This window comes from Quercus suber, unplaced genomic scaffold (assembly GCF_002906115.3).
Source record: "Quercus suber isolate HL8 unplaced genomic scaffold, Cork oak 2.0 scaffold_450, whole genome shotgun sequence".
In the NCBI taxonomy this organism is placed as follows: domain Eukaryota; kingdom Viridiplantae; phylum Streptophyta; class Magnoliopsida; order Fagales; family Fagaceae; genus Quercus; species Quercus suber.
The window spans coordinates 521,361-531,637 of record NW_027069901.1 but is presented as its reverse complement, the minus strand read 5'-3'; the positions used below and the strand labels follow the sequence as shown (position 1 = coordinate 531,637).

The 10,277-nt window shown below is 38.9% G+C and overlaps 1 protein-coding gene across 2 annotated transcripts; it reads right to left on the bottom strand.

The window, feature by feature from the left end:
- Positions 1–5,511, bottom strand: LOC112036572 (uncharacterized). 2 transcript variants are annotated; one of them, XM_065762291.1, is made up of 4 exons: positions 5,151–5,511; positions 4,909–5,020; positions 3,504–3,560; positions 1–332 (listed from the first exon to the last, which is right to left on the bottom strand). In XM_065762291.1, exons 1-4 carry the CDS (start codon positions 5,291–5,293, stop codon positions 234–236), a joined length of 411 nt encoding a protein of 136 aa, XP_065618363.1. In that variant the 5' UTR covers positions 5,294–5,511; the 3' UTR covers positions 1–233. The 2 variants fall into 2 exon arrangements, with proteins under 2 accessions (XP_065618363.1, XP_065618364.1); XM_065762292.1 differs by lacking the exon at positions 1–332 and adding an exon at positions 2,589–3,107 and having other exon boundaries at positions 5,151–5,507.
- Between the last annotated feature and the right edge of the window lie 4,766 nt (positions 5,512–10,277).

Below are 10,277 nucleotides of genomic sequence, written 5' to 3'. Positions count from 1 at the left end.
TTGAAAACCAATCTCTCTATTACAAGAAAAATTACTATTTTACAAGCTAGGAGTCCAGATGATTTACATACATCATCTCCTCCAACCGTCTACTTATTTATAGTAATTACCTTTTGCCTGAAGGGCAAGGATAATTATGTGTGTATGAAGGATTAGGCTATTGCCATGATTAGCATAATAGTGATTGTATTATGAAAGAAGATGAAGAATTATCATTTAGGGTTGTGACAATTTCAAGAGACCCCAATAGTATTATGTTGCATTTGCTTGCTTAAATAGCCTTCCTCTCCATCTTTTTCTCTTATCTGCTCATCTGGACTTAAATAATTTTTCTGGACAAACATTCACAGGATTAATCGTCACCAAGTTTTGCCGGTTAATTAATCGTCACCAAGCTTGTATTAAAGACGCATTGTTCATCTATTTTTGCTCTAAATAATGAATATATAGATCTTAATATGGTGTATTTTTGTAGCATGTTAAGAGTTTATATAAATAGGATTTAAAATAAAAAGAAACATAGAATTTTACAAGTATAGTTTTCACTTTTTATTTGTCTTTCAAAAGATGATAAAATAGGTATTATCACCCAAAGAAAAAAAGTTCATTTTTAAGAGGAATGCTTAAAATGGAATGGATTGGTTATAAGGAATGTCCATCTCAATCCATCTTATTGAACTCCTAGTCTTCATTTGAGAATTCATAAGGAAATGAAATAAAATGATCATAAAGGAATAGTAAAGAATTGAATGTACTTAAGCCTTCGTTTGGGAGTTCATAAGATAATAGAACGGAATGATCATAAAAGAATGGAAATGATTGGAATTAATTTAAGTAAGAGACATGAATGTAAAAAATAGAAATAAAATATAATTAAATAATCTTGTTTAGATGTTTTAAAATAAATGAATGGAAAAGAATGGAATGCGAGTAACATTGTTGGAGCCAACATTAGAAAAAATGAAATAAAATTATTTTATAACAACATTACTATTTACACCCTTCAATTTATAGAACATAAAAATTGATTCTGGTTTAGACTCGATGTGAACACTGTTGTTGCTTGTTTTTTGCTTTCAAAATTGTTATACTATATAAAACAAGCAGAAATTGGCGTGGGATCAATTGGTATTGAAAATTGGAATTCCATCAAAGCACAACACATATACTAGCACCTACTTTTCAAAAGTCAATAAATCAATGAAATTGAAAGACTCACGGGATTTGATGGAGAAATCACCAGTAAGAGAATAGTAGTAGCGTAAGCAACATAGTGCAAAGAGAGCAAGAATGATAGCATATATTTGTATGTCTGGTTGAGAAAAAAATGTGTCATGTGTAAAAGGGGCTAAGATTGAAAGGGTATTTTTTAAGAGTTTTAATAAAATTTTCATTAAACCTAAATCCAATTCCTCCCAATTTTGAAAGGAATGAAAATTTGAAGTTTTGAGAGAAATAGAGAGAAATGAACATTCACAATTACCCATTTCATTCCCTCCTACTTATTAAACTCCCAAACAAGGAATGGAAATAAATATTCTTAAAATATTCTTTTTATTCCTTTCCATTTTATTCAATTTCCCCATTCCAAACAAGCTGTTAAATAAAACTTAAAAAAAATAGACACAATTTTCTATGTGATCCTTTTTAATACCATTCATTTCGGTCCTTCCAAACATACAGTTAAGATTCTGTCATACAGCCTAACTGTCATACACCAAGCACACAGTCGAAAGCATGCGAATTGCAAAACATCAAAACATGTGTCGGTGCAAGGCTAGTGTCTCCAAACACGCTTAATTTCCCAGGTTGGACTGGTAAAAAGTAATCTATGTTCTAGAGGAGATAGCAAGACTCCCTAAGTCTGACCTTGTGCAGAGAACCAACCCTTGTGTGGAAAGAGGGCATAATACATCAAATACACTGGGAAAATTTTACCATTTTTGTTAGTAACAAAAAGGATCATGTTGAGATTTGCACTACACAAGTGTTTTCCTCAATCAGTCAATCATAAAGTTTGTATACAATAAGAGAATATCTGATCTAAATATAATGTGATTAGTATCACTAAACTCAAGCAAAGTGACTAAAAGGAACTCCAGTGAAGGACCAAGCCCTTTATGTTAAAAAAAAGTAACAATAATAATAATGCTTTTCACCATGTGATATATATAACAGAACTTGAGGACTTGGCTTGGGTCCAGTGGCTCCAATGCATTGGACTTGTTGCGATGGCAACATATGACCAAAGTGGACACGCGTCATCATCAACGGGCCCAACGCTCTGGAACCATTGGACCCAATCTTTGCCCATAACTCAAAACCCTTTCTGAAGCTAGAGAAGCTAGAGATGTAGGTGAGACAAGGAAGTCCTGAACGAAAAACAAAATTTTCTGTCCTATTACATAGCTAGCAGCCTAGCAACATTTTGCTAAGGACTAGAGTACACAAGTCTCTCTTTATTACCCCAAGTGTAGCAGGGGGAAACACATGCAAACCACATGAAAACACATGCAAAACATTTTGAAACAGAAATCTATAGATTCACTGGCCTATACATCTAAATGTTAGTGATGATGACTCTTACAGACATACAAAATTTACTCTTTCACAACCAAACAAATCTCTTGCCCAAAATTCAAGAAGATCTGTCAACAAAGATTTTCCTCCTAAAAAACAATTTACATAAAGAGAAGGTTGAAATTCGGAGACCAACCCAAACCTTCCCTTAGTAATAAGGAAAGGAGAAAAATAAGAACATCAGGGTCGTCATTATTTCAACAACTCATAGTTGAAATATCTGCTTACTAAGCATTCTACATGATAGCTGAGAAGGAACCATATATATCATCGAAGATATATTTCCCGTGCTTGAATAACAGTCAAGAGAGCTAAAAATTTGCACTCCGAAAGATTTGCTCAGAAAGTACTGCTTCCCTCAGACACATGCTAATGACACATGAAGGTAAAGCTTAATATGCAGAAATCTCATTTACCCAATGTCAAATTTATGGTGATCAATTAATCTAATGCAAGTTGCACTTCAGCTTGGCATCCTCAAGCTCCTGTTTTAAGGCTTCCACCCTTTCAAGCAAGGCTGTATTTTCCTGGTAATGTTTGAATTTGTAAGAAAAAGAACAGAAAAATCAAACTGAATGTAACTTTTAAGTTATTCTTAGTACCCTGGAATCCCATGGTTGTCCATAAATACAGAGGTGAAAACACTTTTTTGAAGGTTCGGAAAATAAAAAAAGAAATTCTACCGGCCTTTTTGAAGAAATATCAACGATTGCTTTCAAGACAATTTCAGAAGTAAAGTTAGATTTAACTAAAGCACTGTATTAAATACTAATGTGCAAACAACTCTCAGCTTAGTTGTCACTAAGCTATTGAATTTGGTTGTCCCTCATCATGCGGAAACTGAATGCATCCTAAAGAATGTCAACTAGAACATTGAGGGAAAGAAAAAGGAAAGTACATGATAATATGAAGTAAAGAGTCACCTTTTGTACCATTGCCAATTTCTCATCTTCCACCTTGTTCTCGATAGACTCCTTAATCTGTCAAGGAGATCCATAATTATTCAATCCAGAGGAAGAGAGGCTGTTAAACCTCAGCTATACTTCTAAAAAGGGAGAGACAAGGAAGAAATAGAAAAATAGAGAAGAATCATAATTGTTAAGTGTACGCAATACTGGAGTCTAAAAAAAGCAACTGTCAATTAGAAGGCTAATGCAAATGAGTAGTTATCATTTTGTCAACTAACCCAACTGCTGTATATTGATTCATCTAAATGATGGTTCCAAAGCATCCAGTCCACCATGCACATTATTCACACAATAATCTCTTAACTAGCCAACCCCCTAGGGGTAGAACAATCATCTGGAATCACACCTTATAAAGCGAAGCTCAATAGTTTAAATCTCCCATTTCCCCTCTCCTTGAGCACAAACTCAATCATTTAATAGACTTTTTGGTTGGAAGGAGGGGAGTGTTAGCAGAGGTCCATGGCATGGATGGAATTTTGATAGGTAGTAGAGGTGCAATGGTGATCAGAGAGTGTATCCTCACAATGAGACCATGGAGGAATGCATTGCATACAAGTCTCTAGAATATGAACTTCCTAAATTTGGGCCAATGCCACAAATGAATTTTTTAATAAGTCATGTAACTTGTTTAAATAATACACATGGATAGTCTTATAAATCACAACGTAGTGAGTTAAAGGAAATAGCTCCAAAGTCCAAACTGATTTAGAACTAAACTATATCCTTCAATGATATACGTAGATAGTATTATAAATTGCCACGTAAATACTTAATACAGTAATAGTCTTAGGATATAGCTCAAAAACCACATTTTGGTTTCCCCAAAATGGTTTATTCAATGTAGGATTATAGCTCAAATGTCATACTCCATATATGCTCAGTCATCCATATATAACACTTTAATAAGCACGCAATGTCACCAACTTAGCATACAATTCCATCCAAGTTTGAATTCATAACAGCACAAGTATTAGAAGTTCAGGTTAATCATGGTTGATTAAAACAAAACAGAATTTCAGGTTAGAAGTTGATAATTCTCACCAGAAACTCATATAACATGAAACTAAATGAAATAAAACTTTGCCAGGTTATCTCTATGTAAACATCTATACAGGATATAAATTGATACGTTCCTTTTGGCAATAAAATTGAGTTCTTACCTATCAAGAACAAAAGGATATGAACTGATACAAACAAAAATATATAGTTATAGCTACAAAGGTACATTATACATATCTTGCAATTAATTCAATTCACAAAATCCTATGACACATGAGCTATGAATCTATCATATAAAAAAACCCCAATAATTCCAAAGCAAAAAACACTAATCCCACAAATGAATTAAGTTATTGTATACCTCATTGAGTTCTTTGGCACAGTTGGTAAACCTCTCTACTTCCACATCATATTTCAGCCTCCACTCTGCAGATTCATCCATGGCTTCCCTGTTTGCAAGATCAAACTGTCTTCTACAAAGATTTTTAAGCACAAAAAGAAAAACCCCATGTTCAATTACACATTAAAGAAACCAAAAAGAAAGAAAGAAAGATTAGGAAGCAGAACCCATAAAGGAAAAAAACACAGAAGGGGAAGAAAAACCTTAGGATTTCGGAGTCATCAGAAGAAAAAGAATAATCGATGGTCCAAAGCCTCAAGTATACTGCTACTCCCAAAAACATTGCCACTGCCAAACCCACCAAGATTTTCTTTCTCTCTCCTCCCCCCATGGTCACTCTCATCATTCTCTCTCTCTCTGCGCTTCGGCGAACAAAACAATAAAGGCAACTCACAATCTAACAACTACTTCAGGTTTCGATCTCGTGTCGCCTCGATAGATTGCTGTTGTAACAATGTTTTGTTAAGCCGAAATTCGTCTCCACATACCGCTTTCGCCTTAATAAATTAAGTTGTTCTTACTTTTGATAAGCTATTTTTGTTTTTGCTGAATTACTTTTGATAAGCTATGAGGTTGTTCTTAGGGTACGTTTGTATAAGGTTAGAAAGACTGTGTTTTGAGTTTAAAATGAGTCAGTTTTGGATTTTAAAAACACTTTTTAATCTCCTAAAATGCCTAATCAAATGGATTCATAATAAAAGTCAAAACCAGCAAAAATAACTTTTAATAGTTTTTTTTTTTTCTTCCTAATTTTATTATGGGAAAAGTTAACAAGTTCTCCAAGGTCAAACCCACCAAGATTTTCTTTCTCTCTCCTCCCCCCATGGTCACTCTCATCATTCTCTCTCTCTCTGCGCTTCGGCGAACAAAACAATAAAGGCAACTCACAATCTAACAACTACTTCAGGTTTCGATCTCGTGTCGCCTCGATAGATTGCTGTTGTAACAATGTTTTGTTAAGCCGAAATTCGTCTCCACATACCGCTTTCGCCTTAATAAATTAAGTTGTTCTTACTTTTGATAAGCTATTTTTGTTTTTGCTGAATTACTTTTGATAAGCTATGAGGTTGTTCTTAGGGTACGTTTGTATAAGGTTAGAAAGACTGTGTTTTGAGTTTAAAATGAGTCAGTTTTGGATTTTAAAAACACTTTTTAATCTCCTAAAATGCCTAATCAAATGGATTCATAATAAAAGTCAAAACCAGCAAAAATAACTTTTAATAGTTTTTTTTTTTTCTTCCTAATTTTATTATGGGAAAAGTTAACAAGTTCTCCAAGGACATTGGTTTAGCATTTTTTTTAAATAAAAATTATGGGAAAAGAAAAAAAAATCAATTTTTTATATTTTTCATAAAAATAGTTTTAAAACCTTTTTAAAATAGTCATTGTAGGGACTCAGTTTGGATTTGACCCTGAGTATGACTGGGTCTTCAGCCCAACAAGTCCAAACAATAAATTTTTAGAGAGTGGGTTAAAGGTTTAGGTGCTGGCCGTCGTTCACCAAGCATGAACTCTTTTTTTATTAAAGAAAATACTTAAGAGTTAATTTACAACTGGGGGGATGCTCCTCGGCCCGTGGCCGAGGAGCCCCTTTTCTTCTTCTTTTTTCCCCCCCTCTCTTTTTACTTTACTTGCTTTTCTTATATAGTCTTCATCTTCCTATCTCCTTATTCCATCTGTTGATCATCCATTTGCCTCTCTTCTGGCCATCCGTCCCATCAGAGGCCTTATCAGTACTCAAGTGCTTCACTCTGATCAACGTTGCCCTGCTAAGGGGTTATATCCCCATTCATGCGGTCAGAGGGGTTAGGTGAATGCATTAAGTGTGAGGGTGACAGCTTACTTTGGGTCTGGTCTTTCCCAAAAATCATCCTTGTCATGCCGAGGACGAGGAGGTCCTCGGCGTGGATCCGGAAAAGAGGTCTTCCCCAATTTAGCCTTGAATGGTCAGTATTCCTCGGCATGGGCCTTGGGCCGGCTACATGATGGACTGAGGCTATCAGGCCCACGGGCCCCACAATAGCCCCTCAAAACCCTGCTGCACGTTCCCTCAGACGGGGAGGAGGGTTTTGATACTTGCGGGCCCTCTAGACGAGTCGCCCCACTTCGGTTCGTGTTAATGCTGGTGACTTTTCGACTGCTCGATGCGCGTTTTTAGCGTTTCAAGACTTAATCTGTGCCCACATTAAATTTTTGCGGCACCACGTTCCCCACTTTCAACGGTATGATGGTAATTGTTCGGTGGGGATCCCCTGCTTTTATGGGCAAGCTGTTACATTTGGGGAACCTAAGGGGGAGTATAAGTACCTGTTTGAACCGCTCGGTTTCCTCATTTTCGCGCTTACAATTATTGATGCGTATGATTTGAATCTGGTTCAACTTGCACACTACTTGAAGAGCATCGTCATACTTCTGTAAGTCTTCTTCTTCCAGTGACCCCAAATTTTCCTTGGTTCTATTCTTTCTTTTCTTCTTCTGAAATTTTTAGTTGTCCTTGGGGGATGGGTAAGTTTAAGAAGTTAGTTAAGTCCGAGGAGATGATGAACAAATTCATCGTAGACTATGGGATACCCAATAATGTGAGTCTGAAGTACTGTGAAGAAGGGAAGTAGTACATTAGGAGGAGAGAGGGTGAAGTCGTGATTCCGATAGTCGCTTTCGTAGAGGGAAGGATGAGAATCCCTATGAGGCCAGTGACTCTCAATTACCTTAGGCATTTCCGCCTGGCTCCTACTCAGTGTGCCGTGAATGTATTTAGGATATTAGGGTGTGTAGATACCCTGAATGAGAAAATGGGGCTGAGACTGACTCACCACGATGTGAACTGGTGCTACAACCTTCATCACCTGAGGGGTAAGACGTACTATATGAAGACAAGGGACGATAGGGTTCGTCTCATCCAGTGTCTTCCTGATTCCAATAAGGGGTTGACCCAAGATTTCCTCATAGTGTCGGGAGAGTGGCACAACGGTTTTCATTGCCCAACAGTAGAGGGGGAGCCAGGTAGGGTATCCGAAGTAAAAGACAATCTAGGTTTCAGTATTTTCAAGTTTTATAACTGTATATCCGATTTGGTTGATTAACCATAGGAGTTTCACTTTTCTTTTCGCAGATCCGCACGCCTTTGCACGTCATTTCCACCTGGTTAACAAAGCGGATTTGGAAACCGTTCTTAGGTCGGACCTTTTCCTGAACGAAACTGATAACCAGGTCAGAGCTGCTCATCAAATCCTCGGATGCGACCCAGCTCAGAAATCATTCCCAGTCCCGAAGCACGTAATTAGAGCTCGTGACCCTCGGCTTACGCAGATTACCGTGGTGGAGGACGGTTTTGCATTTTTCGAGGGGTCTTATATACCTGAAGGCATTCCGCTAGCAGGTCCCTCCTCATCCCAACAAGTAACGGTGGCCGAGGAAGGACTATCTAAGAAGGCAAGGGAGGTGGTTGAACTGAGTTCTTCTGAGGACGAATATAGTGTGTTCAACTTAGCTGATCAGTCCGAGGATCCCTCTGGTGATCTAGGAGACCTCATTTGTCCGAAGCGATCTCCGGTCCCTAAGAGTTGGTACTCAGGCTGAGATGGGTTTAAAAAGACAGCCCCAAACCAATCTTCTTGACCTGCTCGAAGGCGGTTCCAAGAAGGGTGTACTGGAAGAGTCGCAGCCCCAGCCCCCAGCACCTCCGCCCAGATTTTAACTGTGCAGACCAGGTCGTCCTCTGCCCCACAGTATCAGACCCTCAGACCGAGTCTCATGACCCGAAAAGGAAGAGACTTCCAAGGGTAAGGAGCCAATGGATGGGAGCAAATCCCATTCCCGCCCGAGGAGGGTAGATTTCGCAGGCCTCCGAAGCAACTGAAGCTCGGTGGTCAACGAAAGGTAAGAAGGCCATCCAGCAGTCAGAGGCTCAAGCCTGGCTGCCCGCTGCCATGCTCCATGATCAGCCCCTGATGGATAACGCGTCGATGCGGGAATCTCAAGGAGCCGAGGGGGCTCTCGTAGCCGAGGCCCTGGAGAAATCTCTTCTTCTTCCACTGACATGGCCAGCTAAGAAATATGAGTAGGTTAGAGGTTGTCCTTGACCTTAAGAAATATCTAGGCATGGTGGGTCCTTTGGCACCTATTTACTTTATTCAAATTTTGTCGTTTAGTACCTTCCTTTCTCTTTACGGAGTTACTTTTTTTTATTGGCAGGCTATCCAGGCTCTTTTCAGGTTAGACGAGGAGGTAGATGGCCAGAGCAATGCCTTAGCGCAAGAGCGTGACAAGTTCTTGGAAGCTGCCAATACCCTCAAGAGATCTGAGGCCGACCTAAAAAAGGCGACCGAGGATCTGGAGGAGATAACGAAGGCCAGGGATACTGCTTCTCCGACCTAGCCGTGGCAGGAAGCAAGCTGAGGATCAAACTAATCGCTTGCAAGACGTTGAGGGTCAACTACAGACTGCCAAAGGGGACATTACCTATATGAAGGAAAAGTTGACCGTGGCAATCCATGAGAAAGGTGTTGCCGAGTACGCCAGGGACGAGGCTGTGAAAGCCAAAGACGAGGCGGTTTTTGCAAAAATAAACGCTGAGCGCTCTGTAGAACAAGCAGAGGAGGAGTTTTCGCAGATGGGGTGGCTAAGACTGAAGCCACCCTTCGGGCTCAAGTTCCTGCAGTGTGCAGGCATTACTGTTCTCAGACTTGGCTTGAAGCCTCAACCAAGCAGGGGTTGATGCCTCATCTGACTTAGGAGGGAGGACAGGGTATATTACCCTATGAATTCGCGGAGACTAACTTGCTGCTCGAGGAGGGGTCCTCATTACCAGCGGTTGAGAGTCACGATAAGACCGCCGAGGATATATCTTTAACTGACCAACCACCCGAGGAGGTTGAGCCCCAGAGAACGTGGGGGAAGTTATAACCGAGGGTCAGGAAATACACAAGACGTGGCGAGGCCTCCGGCGGACCCTTCGAGACCAAGCCTTAGGCTTGGCTAAAGCCTTTTGGATTTGCTTATCGAATTAATTTGCCTACTGAGTTGGGGAGACTAGTATACGACATAGGATAATTTTGTTTATTTTCTCTTTTATCTTTCCTTTATCTCATTTTGTTTCTTGCCTCAGTGGCGTTGTAAGGAAGTTGTATACTTTCCGTTTGAACTGAATACTTAATACTTTGCTTCCAACTAATGATATTTTTCTTTTATTTGTTTTTACTATAATATTCTGCTCAATATTCGTATTCTATTCTGGAGTTAGCCTCATGAACCCTTGTTATCCTTCAAATATAAATCTAAAGACCGTATTATAGCTTGACTCTAGGTAACGCTTTGGTTTTTTCTCCAGA